At 42.7% G+C, this 17,886-nt stretch overlaps 1 protein-coding gene across 1 annotated transcript in view; it reads right to left on the reverse strand.

Moving 5' to 3' along the window:
- The window catches only part of utrn (utrophin), a 179,929-nt gene that overhangs the window by 100,808 nt on the left and 61,235 nt on the right, over positions 1-17,886 (reverse strand). The window contains exons 54-55 of the mRNA XM_062437479.1: positions 17,705-17,859; positions 17,399-17,588 (exon numbers count right to left, since the gene is read on the reverse strand). Of these exons, the coding sequence (XP_062293463.1) occupies positions 17,399-17,588; positions 17,705-17,859 (345 nt within the window). The remainder of the gene's footprint in view (positions 1-17,398; positions 17,589-17,704; positions 17,860-17,886) is intronic.

Raw genomic sequence — 17,886 nt, forward strand, 5'->3', positions numbered from 1 at the left:
GTCTGGAGAGGATTTTTAAACAAAGTTGTGAAGTGCGGTGAGGTTATGCTGCTTCACATTTGACGTGATTTATCATTCAAATAAAGGGCACATAACTTTTTGCTACCCGAAAAACAGCTAAATAGCAGTGTACCGAGGACTATGAGGGCATATGACCTGAAAGGACAGGCTCAAGGAGTTAGAGCCTGGGTCATGTAGCAGTGGTGATTTGGTGCCCGGCGCAGTTTGAGTCAGAGTTGTTTTATGTGGCGAGGCTTAGTCCATGTTGCCTGTTATGAAACCACAACCTTTACACAAACTGGCTCTGGCAGTTCTTTAGCTGTGACCAAACTACCAAAGTATACCTTCGCTGCATGAGCAGGGTAGAATGGCATTTCTTGTTCCTTCATTATTTCTTCTTTTCATTTCCTCTCGCCTGCTCCTCGCTGGTCCCTTCACTCCTCCAGTGGGCTGCCACTGACACTGTCATGGCAACCAACATCTGCAGTCCACGCTGGCTAGCTACACAGTATTGTAACCCATACACAATGAATCCCACACTTTGTTGATGCTGTCACTGTTTTAATGTTAAATATTTTCCATGACGAACAGTGTTCTTTACACATGTGTGAGAAAGCAAGTTTTTTTCCACAAATCTTTACTAAACTACATGAGCACGTCAAAAAGAAAACAAATATGTATGAAAACACTCGGGAGTCTGTAAAGCTCTTTAACGTAACAGGTGGATAAGATGGAGAGAAAGACTGACAAGACTTCACAGAACAGATATGCCCACATTGATGCAGCTAAGCAGATATTTAAAAAATATATATTATCAGCTAGATTCCCAAAGGATGCATTTTCAGTTAGTTGTCACCTAGTCAGAATGTAGCTTACGCTGATTTTCAGACAGTAAGCTCCCCATGCTGTCAACAAATGTTATAAAGTTAAGAATTCATATCTTTGTAGTGCAAACAAGAGAGGACAATGCTGGAGAGTTGGTTGTGAGTACAGCTTAAGTCCAGAGTACTAAAGCCTCTTCTTGACGAACAGAGAAGAAGACAGACACAGTGAAGCCAAAGTGACAGAAGACTGATTTCAGTATTTGGTCCATTTTTGCTTCAAATATAAGAATCAATATGAATGTAATAGCATGGAATGAGGACATTTCTGAGACAAGTGCAGTGGTGCCATCAAACTGTTGAGTCGAGTTGAGGTAACAGGTGACATTAATCGTACACCAAATATTACCTAACACTGATAATATGAGGAAATGTCTCTGCACACTTGGTCTGTTTAACCTCATTTTTTATCTCGTTGTGTTTACCTGTCAGTGCTTCAGAAAATATGCTCTCATGACCTCTCAGATATATCTCGTGAATAATGCAAAAACTTTATTGACAACTTTATCTTCCCGTAGATTGCGTCCTTTGCTTTTGACAATGTGTCTATAACTGATCACTGTAAATCCTTTATTCTTTTTTTATTTTGATGAAAAAACTGTTGCTGCTTTTAGAAATGTAACACTTGACTTCCTGTGTGCCAACACTGGATGTTAAGACCATCAAAGCCTTCATGAATTTGACAAAGCTTTACTGATTAAACACGTGACATGTTTGCTTGTGACAAATATATAGCACTGGGGTGTTAATTTAAAAAATAAATAAATAAATAAATCAAATTTGAAGAAATTCAGACTAACGCATAATCCGTTCGAATTAATTCGAAAGCAACCCACGCAGCTTACTCCAAAACTATGTTGTGTAACCGCCGTTTTTTCCTTTATTCGCGTGCCTCTGCTGCCTCACTCGAGTGAAAAGGTGTCATTACTGTTGAATTTAACAACAGCGAACAGCTTTACCGTTATCCATCATTTTTACATATAAAATGGTATCATATCCATAATGCTTCCTTTACTTCAGATGCTTTGGTGTCAGGATTACCCTTTCAGCACTGGTTGATAGTTCAAACTGCAAATAAAAAGTGTCAGTCCTAATAAACAGGCCATTAGATAAGGTTAGAAGGCACATAATTAATATAGTGAAGTACAGTTAAGGTAGTGTGTGTGAGTGTGCGTGTATGTTTAATGACCCCCTCTGTGAGCTGGGTACTCCATCTCTGTGTGAGAGAGGACATTTAGCAGCGGGGGTGTGAGGCCATACAAACCAACTTATGATCACACATGCAGACAGTACAGAGCTAGACAGTCAGACAGCCGTGATGTCAGAGGGAAGGTCAACAGGAGGAAGGAGGGAGTAAGATGGATTTGAGCGTGCTTGTCGATTTCCCTGTCAATCATTTAGTTGCCATGGCGCTGTCTGGCAGGGTGGGGCCATATATTGGCTATAAATAGAGCAGGGCAGGATGGAAAGAGGACAGAGGACAATTATGATACATCATTCAGGGGTAGAGGTGTGTTACTGTGTGTGTGCGTGTGTGTGTGTGTGTGTGTGTGCGCGTGTTTTTTTTCCCACAGTGGGTTAGTGGTAATTAATGGACTCTCTCTCCGGGATGGAAAACATCAATCCAAAATTAAATCTTGATGAACTACCACAAATCGACGAACCTGAGGGCGAACACAGAATACGCGCACACACACACACACAATCTGCGAGGACGAAAAAAACAACATTTCCTCACAAATCCTATCATTTTAACCACAAACCCTAGAATTAATCCAAACATTGACCCACTTGTTATATGTCACCACAAACTCAGAAATAACCCAAATTCCACTTAGTCTACATGAAGACTGACAGACCATTATGTTCTTTTGCAGGATTGGCCATTAATGTGAACAAACAAATACATTCACAGACTGACCACAGACCACCTCATCTCAGAGACTCACATGTCCTATCAATGTCCTTTAGCAACAAATGTAATCTTTTGCCAAGTAAAAGAGCAAATTCTAAAAACCCATAAACATAAATCAATTTTAGTAGAGGAAATGACCTGCACACACTTTTTTGGCTGATTCTCCTTTCATTGTCTGAAGCATATTGGGTTTTTCAAGGGCACTTCCCAGCGAGGCTCCGAGAGATGATCTAATTACTGTCATTAGCAACATCTAATTGGAGCTTTAAAATTAAAAGATTAGCTCTGGCGCTAACTGTGATAACCTATTTTAGGTTTTCGGGGAGAGCGAGAGTGAAAGAATGGAAAAAAATATAAGAGAGAGAGAGAGAGAGCGAGGTGGACAATGATGAAGAGGGGGAGCATGCTTACTAGCCGCTTGTGGAAAATTAATTTGGTTCTGGGTGTATCATTTGCCCTTTTTAACCTCAACAATAAACACACAGAGGCTACGAGAGGCAGAAAGGAGTGCAGTATGTGTGGCCCTACAGCCCCTCTTCCATACCCTTTTAGCCTCCAACCCTCGTCGCTAATTAGCAATTGTTTTAATCCTCCTTTAATTCTGCAGACAATTGCACAATGTGTGTGTGTGTGTGTGTGTGTGTGTGTGTGTGCGTGTGTTGCACGCTGAGGGTCCCTCACACCATTCACCAGATTAGTCGAGCTACTCCCCGCCAAGCGTCGCCCACAGCGACCAAAGGTAATTGCTTTTTAATTAAGCCCCCGGTGCTAATCCCAATGATATTTAGCAGGCACGGACTGACACACACACACACAAACACGCATTTACACACAAACACTGTAGAGGGTGACAAGAGACGAAAAAAGGGAGACGTTCAACAAGACCTACTCAGCTGTAAACTGGACAAATGCGTAATAGGCTTTGTTGGTATTTCTCTTTTGTCCACAGTGGGAAGCAAGGCAGGCGGTGAAAATGAAGTCATTCATGTACTGAAGCAATAAATGAATTTCACCCCATGCCCCATCTGAGAATAGTTCTTTAGACTGAAAATGAGCGCTTGGATCGATGCTGGACAGTCTGTGTGTGTGTTTCTGTGTGTGTGTGTGTGTGTGTGTGTGTGTGTGTGTGTGTGTGTGTGTGTGTGTGTGTGTGTGTGTGTGTGTGTGTGTGTTTGACTGTTAGTGACAATTCAGTGACCCAGCAAACCTCAAAGATGAAAAAAAAAGCCACTGCACGCTTCTATCGACCATCGTTTCCTCACTCTTTTCCTCCTTTGTCAGTCTCTCAGCTCTCCTTTTCTTCTCCCTTCCTTCATATACAAGTCCCACTTTCCTCTTATCACAACCTCCCTCTTTTTTTCAGTTTATATCCTTCCACAGTACCATGTTCCACGTCTCTTTCCTCACCTCAGTTTTTTCTCCTTCAAAAAAAAAATAAAAAACACAACACTTGGCAGCCATTTTCTCCTCTGTCATGACACGTTCTCCTCTCTCTTTCTGCCTTTTGAGTCACCCTACTTGCTTCCTTTTCAAGAGAGCCAGACTCATCTCCTTGGGGGCCGATAAGTAAAAATGCCCCTCCTCTCAGACATTTGTGATAACTACGGAATATGCTGAATCAATGGACACCCATACTTGCAGCACTAGTAGATCTAATTTGATTACTCGTCACATCAAAACTGCTCAGAATCTTCTTTGATGTCTATGGTCTAATGTGTGAAGGTACCACTCAAGCCGAGTTAAAGCTTATGTTGGGCTGTCAGGCACAAACACCCTCACACTGATCCTCTCCTGTGATCTCTGGTCCCTCTCTCGACTTTCGTGAGCATCACACATTTGATGCAGCTGTCTCATTTATAATCTTTTAACCGTGTTGTGTGAAAAGGACATTTCTGACTTAATGCGTCTTTTTCTGAGCCACAAGAAGCCGCTCAGCGCACAAACTACATGTCAAGCAAGAACTCCTTTGGGTAAAGTTAAGATGCTAAAGAAACTCGGCTCAATATTTCTATAAAGCGATTCCAGCTACCCATCATGCACATCAAACTCTTTTTCCAGACGGTTTTACGAAGTTGTATTTCTACTGTTGCTTTTGACTCTGGCTCCACTGGCAGGCTGTAGCCTGCTGCGGATTACAGACTATATATAGCTCGATTTATCTTTAATCTCCCTGTGATATAACAGCGGAAAACATTTGCTGTTGCTCTTTGTTTTTTGTCACAACCACTATTTTTACCTCTAAGGGCAAGTTCAGTACATTATCCCTTACCTTTAACCACTGCACACTGCTAAGTGATGTCCTTCATCCCTCTACCTTCTGGATGGGTCTGATGTTGTTCTCCATTTATTCTACATTCTTTGGGTGCTGCTTTTCTCCTGAACCCCCTTCCTCTTGATTTAGGCCACTGACAGCCCCAAGTAAAGGTATTTGCCCACATAAAACATGTAAATTGAATGTGTAAATGGATTTCTAATGTTCAATGATTCCTTTATTAAAGTATTGTCTAACAAATGTGGAAATTCATTTCACATTTCATTCTTGAGGAAGGTGCTATAGGAGGATCCTTTAAAGAAAATGTGCAGTATGCATGCGAACACACACACAAAAGCCCAAGAGAAATGCATGCACACACAAACTTGCATCCAACCTTGGGCTGTTAAGGCAAATTGTATATGATGTGTGAGTGGGTGTATTTTTGGTGATGGAAACAGGCCCTCCAAGGATCTGACCCTGCATGATGAGATGTTGCCGTGTCAGAGAAAGCATTTGATCAATGTTTTAGCAGCATGTAATGATCTGCTTCATAAGCATGGCATCAAGGCGGGCTCAAGTAGCATGTAAGCCATCTGTCTAAGACTTCAGGAAAAGATGGGCAGAAGGTTTTAGGAGGATGGGAGGAAAAGAGGGAGAGCATGAATGATTTAAGAGTGGCATGCAAAGAGCAGATGACAGCATAAATAGAAAGAGGAGGATATGAGCCACAGCATATGCTAACTTACTGGCTTACTGAGGGGTGGTATTAGGCAAATTGGAACAGAGAAGTGATGACAGGTACAGTAAGAAGGGAGACTGTGGATAGATTCATACTTCTCAGCAAAAAAAGTTGCCTAAGTTTGAAGTTTTGGGTTTTTTTTATGTTATGTGATTCTATGAGAAGCCTATAAAATTGGTTAATTGATCAAAGAAATTAAAGAAATTCTTGTCTCGAGAGAAAGGGCAACATTTGGAAAAAGAATGACATTGGTTCAGATTTGAATAATGAATATGAGCACTGATAAATCACTGAAAATGCGCACTGCGTCTTTCAAAAAACAGACGAAATTCAAAATCCTTTGAGCTCAATGCACCCCAAAAATAAAACGACAAACCAGCGAAATGGAGCAGAAGCAGGCATTCTTTTAAAATCACTAATTACCCTTAACAAGAGAGGTAAAAATCACCAAAAGTAGAAGATCACAACGGAGAAAGAATGAGTGTTAAAAACAGCAGAAGGAACAGGAGGAAGGCGCAAAGAGGAAAAAAGTTAAGGTGAAGAAAGGTGAAAAGAGGACATACCGATGTGATTTCGAGGTAAACTCTGAATAACAATAATTGGATCAATCACCTTCTGATCATTAGGTTGGCTTAATGTTATCGATTGTGTGTTTGAGGCTGACTGTGTGTGAGTGTGTCTGTGTGAGGATTACACGTCGTAATCTCTCCTCCAATCTGAAACTGTGACACACAGTGGTACAGACACTCAAATATACACATACGCAACACAATATAGACTGTGAGTCAGCACTGTGTTTGTGTGCTTACCATAGATATTGGCAGGGTGGGACACTGGCAGCGTGCGGAGCCCAGACCTTGTCCCTGTAGATTGATTGTCAGACCGAGAATAGAAGGAGCGGCAAAGGAAAAATGATTGCGCCCCTCATTTTATTTCCCCCACTTAGGTCACCCCCTGGATCGCACCCCGACTCGGTCTAACAAACATTGAGGGCCACAGTAAAGGGAGGGTGAGAGTGAGCTAGAAGGTCAGGGAGACTTCATGCTGGCAACAGAAATTGCCACCTCCCACCTCCAACTCCAGGTCAATGTGTGTCTCTCTCTATTACTACTATATGTTAGTCTCTACAAGTGTTTAGTGCTTTTAAAGATTTTTTTTACAGCTCTTTACAGATGGTTGTGACATGATGAAGAGCAAAGAAAAGGAGAGCAAGGAATCTTAAGATGGAGCCGAATGCATCACTATGAGGTACGTGTCTTCTGGTGCCTTTTGTCCACTGAGCCTGCAGGACATCGTAATCTCTATCCTGTCTCAGCTTGGTGTGATCCAGCTCGGGGGAACTGTGGACCAGCCATAGATCACGATGTCACGTGAGTTATACGCTGTCTGAAAAACAAACAAGACTGCCAGTGGGGCTGAGTATTGAACCTCAATACTTTCTCAGTACTGACTGAAATGTGTCTGTGGCATCGAGTATCACATAAACCAATGGAAGTAAGCATCAGTGATTGCTCACATTGTACATTCTTGGATCAGATATTTTCTCAGATAAGACAACATTAAATCCTGATAGGTTTAACAAGTTTGGCTTATTTTGTTTAATTAACCAAAGCATTATTTAACCATTAACCATTAAACCAAAAAGATGTTAACACTGCATAGAGATTTATATTCCTCTATAAAAGTATTTGATATTGACACTGAAATAGAGGAATCACATGGACACTAGCATTTAAAATGATCTAATTTACCTTACAAAAAGCCCAGGACACCTTTACTCCCTCAAATATCATTCCTCAACTGTAAAAATGCAATAACCAGCCTCTAAATGGGTGTACTTGCTGACTCAGGAAACCGAAAGCTAAAAGACACTACTTTGAAAACACCATGTAGTCTTTGTGTTGATAAACGGGCATTAGCAGGTTCAGCTTAATGTTGGGGCCGGCCTGAAAGCCACTAATGGAATGACGTGCACAAAATCCATCGCTTTACTGCACGAAAATGCAATCCCAACACACACGCACACACACACACACACACACACCCATTACTGGCTCAATAAATGGTTTTACTGGATGTGGGAGAGACACAGTGGGAAGTAGAGAAAGGGAAAAGATGAAGCTTGAAGGAATTTCCCTCCATTTCTATTTGCATCTAATTGTGTCAAATATATTTCATTAACATATTATTTTATCTCATGCAAGTTTGTCAATCTTACAGGAAGTGTTGCAGCTCTCATCCCCTCATCACTGAATGGTCACTTGCTGCAGTAACAGCAATTGAGAGCAGCAGAGCAGCTTAACTGCGGGCTGTATCTGTGATTTAAGTGCTATTACAAATCACCATTACTGCCAATAGGAAGTCCATCTGCTTTGATTTACATGTAATGTTGATTGGGAGGGGAATCACGTCTTCATTTTCTGTTTATTGTCCCCGCTCTCTCCCAATACCGTCTTGATGAATTGAAATGATTTGCATTTATCAGTCTGTTACCACATAATTTTCCCGCCTGTGACTCATCACTCAGGCTAGCTGCGGAGTAAAGGCCTTTCTACACCGGGGGCGTTTTTTTCGTGCAATTAATTAACACGTCAATTTCTTTTTTTTATCTGTTGTTTTTGTCATGAGGATTTTTAACACAGAATACAAATATAACACTGCGAAAAAAGGTTGTTTTTTCTGAGCTCTCGCACTAAGAATAAAGGCATCGACCAATCACATTGTGTGGAAGAAACGTCAAATCGCAACTCCTCAACAACAGTTGTTGATTGTGGGACCCCCTATGTTTTTTCATGTTCCAAGTCTATTTCTGCTGCTTTTAGTGTAGCATAATCTGCACAGACAGCTGTTTAAATGACTGCTCTGTATGTCTTTTGAACTTATTTACCGTATATACATTGATTGATCAAGGCTCTCAGTCTGTCTGTGAGCTCGCCGGTTTCACTACAGTCAGATTCCCGTCACTCGCCGTGGTGGGCGAGGATATACACTGTTGAGTTTTTACTTCGGAGTCAACATGAAAAAACTATTTTGGTTCAGTAAATTTCTGCTGTCAGTCTGCCTGGTGAAAGGAGTTGGGCAAGCAGCTGTCCTCTTAGCTCTCCAGGGGCTGCTGCTGACAGACGGCTGCTTCTGTGGACAGAGACCCTGAACCCAGGTCGGAGATCATCGTCACTGGATGACGTTGAATCCATACATTTTTCTGAAAAGTGAGCTGTCGCCAATTTTTTCACGTTTCTGTCACCGATTCATATAGCTGCAGGTATTAATAGTTTTGATGCAAAATATTCCCAAACCAGTATTCTGCATTTTATTTAGTTTATTTATCATGTTTCCAGAGTTAAAAGATCTTAAGTGAGCGTATATACTTGTGCCTGAGCGAGCAAGTGTGTGTGTGTGTGCGTGTGTGCGTGTGTGTGTGTGTGTGTGTGTGTGTGTGTGTGTGTGTGTGTGTGTGTGTGTGTGTGTGTGTGTGTGTGTTAATGTGCAATAGGGCACAGACTGCACTGTGGGGATGCGTGTCCACAGTGTAAATGTGTGTAAGCATGAGTGGGGATGTTATCAACCTGCACCTGGGGGGGGGAGGGGGTGTTATCTGCCTGCACCTGGGGCTCTAGCTGCTAATGCTAACACTTGCTAATAACCAAGAGGACCCTGGTGGAGCTCAAGGACGGGGAGGTCAGACGGCTGGGCTCTATGCCCACACCTGAGTCACCTGTCCTGTGGTAGCAGTGAGCCATGAGCAAAGGTGGATGGAGTGTGGCGCCCAAAGGCCAAAGTATTTGCCAGACAAACAGTAGGAAAGACAAGGCACGACTTCACACTGCCACTGCTTTAAGGCTGTTTCTAAAGAGGGCTTTGGTGCATGCGCGCACACACACACACACACACACACACACACACACACACACACACACACACACACACACACACACACACACACACACACACACACACACACACACACACACACACACACACACACACACACACACACACACACACTAGGAGCCAATGCCACAGTAATGAGAGTAGGAGGACACTCCTCAGGAGAGAGGTGGGCCCCTTCAGCCAATTCTCAGCTAGTGATTACACACAGAGAGACAGAGCCGAGCAAAAGTGAGGAGAGGAAATGAGCCGCTGGGGCCTTCTCTGTATGCCTCAGTATAAACCAACCAGGCATGCTACTCACAAGTACTCTTTACCAATAAACTACTCGTGATACTACAGCGAGAGCACAAGAGAGCGCGGATGGGAGGACGGAGGAAGAGGAAAAGAAAAGATCAGGACACGACACAAATTCAGTGAACCTCACAATTACATTTAAAGCATTTAGCTGACACTCTTAATGCTGTACAATTCTGTGTGTGAGATAAATGCACTGTGGGACCATACTCATAAGCAATGCCTTAGGGTATATTGTATAGATAAAACTTCTCTAATAGCGTACAACCTCATTAAACATTATTGCTTTGAATTGGGAAAGTGGGAGAGGAAAACAATTTGCGCACCAAATAATAGAAGCAATTCTAAAAACAGCTCAAGTTAAATGGTTTCTGCTTCCTAGGACTGCAAAGCTCATTATTATACATCAACATAATGAGAGCCGTTAAAGCGGCACACAAACGCACATACAGACAAAAGATACCAGCGAAAGCTCGAGGAACAGGAAAAGTCGACAAAAAGGTTATGACTCAGTAGATTTTATAAACTTCCCATCATTCATGGCATTGCCAGCTGGCACTGCGGTCAGCCTGCTCTATCTTACCACTGTTAGACATAGTGAGGACCAACATGACGGAGGTCAATAAGTTTTAGAAGATAAGCTTGGCTTTGCAGCTTAATTGGAATGCCAAGGATAAAATACAGCCTGCATGTAATATACAGCCTTCATGTCACTGAGCCCAATAACAAGAATTGTTGACCTAGTCAGATCGGCTGAAAATCACGGATATGTTGATTTTTTTTTTTTTTTTCAAATACAGGATGGTATAACTATGGTTTGCTCCCAAAGAAAGTAAACAGCTTACCTACAGCAATTATTGTTAAATTTAGTACTAAACAATATAAATCTACTTCAAGAGGGACAGCTAGTTCTTTTTAAGAGAATCAGACAATGTCCAGGTAGGCTGTTTTAGAACCAGCGCTGTCCTAAAGCAGAGAGAATGGCCGGACCCGAGAGGGCAAACCCCGAGCAAATCCATCACCGAGAAGTCACTGTTCCAGTCCGGCGGCCAGTGAGCGCACCGTAGGGAGACAGGACAAGCCCGGCATTACTGATTCCCCCAAGAGGAAGGCCAAACGAAGCTGGAATGACTGATGCAACCCAGGGGAGGCTAATCGAGTGTGGAATGACTGATGCCTCCCGTCGGTAGGGGCGCAATCCAGGAAGGTCTCATCTCTAAAGATGCTGAATGGAGCCAAATGAGAGTTTCTACTCCAAAGTTAAGTGCTGGTGTACACAAAGAGAAGTTGACAGAGAGTTCCAGTGCTGTTTGTGCAGTTTCTGTACTTGTACAGGGCTGTGGAAATTATTTCAATTTGCTCACTTTTTTCCAGAATTGGTTAAACAAGCAAAGGCAAGAAGAGCATCGAGAGTAAAAGCAAGAAAATTATTAATGCCTAATACTCTGTTTATTGCTCTCTGGCAATCAATTTTCTACCGAGTCTTGTCCTTGTGCCATCCCAAGCCTGGAGATAAGGATAAGATTAGGTAAACGTGTCAAGTACTTCATGCAGTCTTTAGTCGTGATTGTACATTGGCAAAAATACAAAGAACGATTGACAAACAACCGAACCCACGCTGTAGAAAAAAGGGCGGAGCACTCAAGAGCGATGGATTTATGGATTAAAGATGGATTAAGTTGAACTGCCACATGTTTGTTGAGGCATGATTGAAGCTGGCGAGTAATCAGAAACTGGCCTGATGCATTAGTCTCTCTCTCTCTCTCTCTCTCGCTCTCTCTCTCTCTCTCTATGTGTGCATCTGTACAGCTCCTCCTCTGTGCCCTCTGACTTTGGGTCAGTGTTGTGCAATGAAAGAGAGACGACAATGAAGATAAGTGATCAATAATGATCACCGGTGGTACAAAATGACACCAAGTTCACCACGCAGCGCCAGTCATTTCCTCTACGGACAGCTGACAAACGGCTTTAACAGGCAATACAGTCGTACAACAACATCAAGAAAACAGTCCGGTTAGCATTTCAACTGAATGTGTGTGTCAGCAACATGTTCAGAAGTGTGTCATTCTGCATTTTTTTTACTTAGTAGTAACAAAGTCAGTTAATAACTTCATTGTAGCAAACTTGCTCATCAATGTTTTGCCCACTGATTAACTGTCTTTGTATCCTGTCACTATGCTGCTCCCTCACCGCAAGAATACAGTATACACACTGCCTAAAAAATAACACACACACTCTTCTTCATGCCTTACTAGTTTCTTTATGCCTTCACCACTATACAGTCAAAACTCACTTCCAAACTGACAGTACACAGACAAAAATGCGCGCACACACACACCACCAGGGATGCACAGTTCGAATTATTATTTATTCTGCAGAAAAAGTGCTAAAAGTCAGCGAGGTATATTTAAAACGACATACTGTGGAGGTGAGAGAGTCCCCAAAACAACATCAGCTGGAACAGAATGTCTTGACAACCAAATGACTCATGAATAAAAAGACCAAAAATAGAGGAGAAACAATGAATGATGCAGAGATATACTCCAACTCCACATTCTTTGAGAAAAATTGGACATTTACATTAAAGAAAAATACAAACACCCAGCTCAAATACAAGCCCAAAAGCCTCAAACAGACTCCAAAAGCATGCAAGACAATGAAAGTTTTGGGAGCTGAGCCAAATTGCTTAAAGAAAAAATCAAATAAAATATGAATGAACTGCACAAACATACAAGTTTAAACCATATCTCTATCCAATTTCTTTTTTTTTTTTAAAGAAAAGAAGGAAAAACAAAAACTCTAGGTTCTCCAGTCCGCTCTCTCACTCTCTCTCTCTCCTGGAGTCCACGTACCTTGCAGAGTTTCTGGTAGCGTGGCGAGGAGATGGCCATCCTCTGGAGCCTGTGTAGGAAGACCACCACTTTCTGGAGGGAGGTCCGGACCATGGCCATCATCTTAAAACTGCTACAAGTCTGCAGCAGCCTGCTCCTGGTCCGCATGCTAGCACTGCCCTACCCCGCTCATATTGTTCTCCCTCTCCCTCTCCCTCTCCCTAGCCAGCCGACCAGACCCCAGCCAAGCTGACGTGATGCGCGCACACACACATACACATGCACACACACACTCACACACACACACAGAGGGAGAAAAAAAAAATAACAGGCACACGCACTCTTACTCAGCTCAGCATGCCCCCACGTTTCATCACATAGACACACACGCTACACACAGTGAGCGCAGCGTCAGTTATCTCTCTCACTCTCTCTCTCTCTCTCTCTCTCCATAAACAGTCGCTCCAACAGAGCTCTCGGCATGCACACACACTTTACGCACACATATGATGATGCAGGCGAGCAGGACAAGACGAGACACTCACTTTCTCCTCCACGCGGACATTCACACCCGCACTCCGACCGCAGAGCCAGAAGAGAATCAAACAAATCACTTGAGACGGCACCCTGCAGAGTCAAGAGGAGGGTGACGAAGAAAAAGGAAATGAAGACGAAGATAGAGGAGAAGGAGGAAAAAAATATATATAATCAACAGGGAGAGAAGAGTTAAAAGTGCCGGCAAGCGGGAAGGAAAGCAGAGAGAGGAAGGCACGAGATGCACTGGACGAGGAGAGAGGAGCCGGTCGTACGCAGCTCACTTTTTACTGCCACTGATCCAGAGAGAGAAAGAAGACGAGAGAGAGAGACAGAGACAAAGAGAGAGAGAGTGCTCCGTATGGAGGGAGAGAGAGAGAGCGAAGAAGAAAAGAAGGAGCCACATCGAGAGCAGCAGTGTAAAGGACGGCAAAGACTGCCTCTGCCATGGAAGGAGAATGACATTACGCAAGGCGACCAACAGATCAATGAGCGAGAGACAGACAAAGAGAGAGAGAGTGAGGGGGAGAAAGAGAGTGAGGGGGAGATAGAGGTAGAGAGAGAGAGAGAGAGAGAGGACGCTAAAGTGAAAGAGAGCGGGACTGAGCGAGGACTAAGCGCACAAATTAGATGCACACACAATAGTTACAAAGGAGGAGGAATTGTTGTTGGTGTCCAGGTTACACTTCTGTGGCGTTTGCTATCGAAAAATAAAAATCTTTGACGCAACTTAAATCAGACTCAACTTCAGATGAAATTCAGCAACTAAAGTGTGATGTTGCAACTGAGAAAACCTGATTTCTTGGGAAACAGGTCAAATTTGAGCATGAAAGTTCATTTTTTACTTTTGAAACAGTAGTTTCATCTTAACGTAACGTCTAAATCTTACGGTCTTCCTCAGCAGATGTTCAGGTTTTGAATTTTCCATGTTTGTTGTCACTGTTTGACAACTGAGAAAAACTACCAGACCTAAGCTCAAATTTTTTATGCCAAGCTAAAGTTGAAATAATTAAGAGATGATGGTCATAACTTATTTTACATACTCTTGCTGTTCTATGTAGAGAAGCATTGAGGATAACATTAAAAAATGTATTTCTGCTTTGCAACTCAACAGGAGAGGATGACAGTCTGTATATGTGTGTGTGGGAGCGAGAGACAGACCATGAGTGTTTGTGTTATGTGTGTGTGGTCCAAATGCAGCTTTTAAAAGATTAGCCGAGGAGAAAAGAAAAAGGCCTTACTGGAAAACTGCAGATTAAAGATGAGTAAAAGAAAAAAAGTGGGAGGACGGTAGATTTGTAAGACAGAGAAAGCAGGAGGGCAAGGTCAAGAGAGGGTAAAAGGCTTTTAAGCATCTTTTATCGGCACAGAAAATGGCTAAATCTGTAGAAAAGCAATCTGTGGGGAAGCACACACATATCGGAGAGATGACATCAAGAGACAAAAAAGGCAGGAGAAGAAAAAGAGAGTCAGGTAAATGCAAAGATAGGATCACAATCAGCAGAGATTATCAGGAACAGTCGCTCAGCTCCTGCAGAGCCACTGACCACACAGTATTACACATCGCTGGGTATTTTAAACCTATTCATGTTGTGTATTCCTCTTTCTGTTTGACTGCTATTTGAAGTGGTGCTGAAAAACACATCGCTCTCTCTCCCCCAACCGCAAGACAAGAGGCATTTATTTGAAGTGAGGATGAAAACCTCTGTATCGCCCGAGAGCAGCATGGAAAACAGTGCGCTTCACACCAACGGTTGCCACATAACTATGACTCGTTTAAAATGAGGACAAAATGACACAAATACAGAAACCGTGTATTCAGTGTGCCGATACCAGATGCATTATTGCACTTGGTCCCAGCTCACGTGTTGGTGTACACAGATGAATGGAGACTCTGAGGTAGCGCTGAGAAATGAGCACAAACTAACCAACATAAATAAATTCCTTTCCATTCGACGTGCAGCTTACCTACACTGACTGCTTGAGAATAATCACCATTTACCAGCAGACACACACACACACACACACAAGCTGGTTGAAGAGCTCTGTTTAGACAAGGTTTAACTGGCTAGAGCTTTCATTTCAGTCATTCCACGGAGTATTGACACTGCTTCAGAGGGAATTATAAGGGAGATTGAGTGTTTGTTGGCTCAGTGTTAATGGCACTGACAGTACCAGGTCTCACCTGAGAGCTTGTAGGAGGCGTGTATGTCTATGCTGCTGCTCACATTGCTATGTTCAATTATAAAGCCCACAGACACCTTTGTTCATTTATGCTGGGTGCCATTGTTTCTAAATCTTCTGTCACGTGTGCACGTGTGATGGAGTGTTTAGCGATCTCATATACCAATAATTAGAAATGTATTCCAGTGCTCAGTGTGATCATATTACATTCGGCCTCTATGTTCTCAGGAAATTTAAGTTAATATTCCACATTTGTATTTCTCACTACTCCTGACCGCTCACCAACTGTGGGCTTAATATGAAAACAGCAGTCAGGAAGACAATCGCCCGTGGACAGGAATTGTGATTAAAGTAACCCGACACTGAACAGCGGCAGCACAGTCTGAGTTAATAAAAGGGTTGAAGGGAGTTGGGGTGGGGGGCAAGAGTCCATGTCAACACTGTCCTCTGAAGCTCAAAGTGTGTGTCCGTTTCATTAACCCACTTTCTAGACTTGAGTGCTATTCATCCATCTTAACTCCAGCCAAGACAGAGACGGAAATGAGAGACGAAACAGAATTAAGAAGAAGACAGTAGCCGATAACCATTTCAGAGAGATCCGCTGACATTTTGGTGCCGCAGTATGAAAAGATGTTATTCTCCAACTGATATCTTAATTAAAAGTTCAACTGAATTACTTTGTCACCACATTCATCACACACTTAGATCTCTTAGATGACTTTAACAGGCTTTTTAGGAATAAGATCCAACAGTATAAAGCATGTGTCCTTTAAAATAAAAAGGGCATAAAATGATGGATCATGGTCAATATAACAATTTTGGATCCTTTAACAGGCGAAATGTGAAAATAATAACCATTTCTACCTGAATGATCAGAATTGTATTAAACTAAAACCAAATGCAGCCAGGCCTCAATAATGAGCTCCAAAAGTCTCTCAGCATCACATCCACACCAAGTTAATGAATCCTCAGAAATCTTTGTAGTCATACATGCAGGGATTCAGCGTCATTAAATCTCTATAACCTTGGCCTATTTTTGTTATAATTGGACGCTGGAAACTGAAGTGATAGTACTGTGGCATTCAAAACAACAAAACTACAAATGTTAGTATTGGACTGGAGTTTTCAGTTCTGAAATATGGACATTGCAGCATTTTTTCCTTTCTCAAGAGACAACTTCAAGGTTATGAGGAGAGTGAAGAAGTTTGGATAAACACACATACTGTATATGCTCCAAATGATTGATGCTGTCTTTAAAAAAAAAAAAAAAAAGGTGTGCTTAAATGAAAGCAATGTACAAGGTAAGCATTTTCCAAAAAAAAAAAAACACTTCAAAAGGTCGTACAAAAAAAAAACAGATTAGCACTTGCTGTATCTATTGAAAGAGGGAGGTGAAGTGATTTGGGGATTAAAATGTTACATAAAGCACAAGTTGATGTACGTCAAAAGACTCCCTGAGGGAAGGTCTGGGTAAATGACAAGCTAGTGAGAGGGAACACACACACACACACACAAATGCACACATGCACTGAATTCCTAAGCAGCATAGGACAAGAGGATCAATGAGCTGCACTGAAGTTATACAAGCGCTCATATGCCCTCTGTATGCCCTCTCATTCACACATCTTTAACCAGCAGTGTACACACAGATGAACCCACACACCGTCCCAACCTGAGCTCTGATGGTGAAGGCTGCGTTAATGAAGGATGACACTCAGATAATGGGCTAACACTTGTGCATAGATACCGCACACACACACACACACACACACACACACACACACACACACACACACACACACACACACACACACACACACACACACACACACACAGACACAGACACACACTTGCTGTATCAGTTTAAAGCCGTACCTCCAGTTGTTGTCTCAGCTCCTTCACATGTACAGAGTCCTGTGACAGGTCTTCCCTCTGGGAGGCGTCGGCCAGAACGTTAACTGTGGTCTCGGCCTCTTGGAGCCACTTGAGGAAGGACTCCAGTTCCCTGAGAGACATCTGCAGGCCCTTCAGTTCACTGTCCAGCTGGGCATGACGATCACTTGTCCTGCCAATCATGATCAGTAGGTCAAATACTGTACGTGTCTGTGCATGAGAAAACACGCGATTTTAAGATTCAGCACTGGCCGCAAATGTCAGCCGTGTCACCGTGTGAGTGTGCACCTATTGTTGATGCTGTTCCAGGCGGCGTTGTGTTTGTCGGTGACCTCTTTGATCCTCCTAGTGTCGTCAGTAGAATACTCCCGCAGCAGATGATTGGACAGCTCATTGAAGGCCGCAACTGTCGCTTGGCCTCGGCCCAGGTCCTGGAGAAACACCTGCAAAACAATCAGAGCGGTGGTGTT

Source organism: Scomber scombrus, chromosome 17, assembly GCF_963691925.1.
Source record: "Scomber scombrus chromosome 17, fScoSco1.1, whole genome shotgun sequence".
Taxonomy (NCBI): domain Eukaryota; kingdom Metazoa; phylum Chordata; class Actinopteri; order Scombriformes; family Scombridae; genus Scomber; species Scomber scombrus.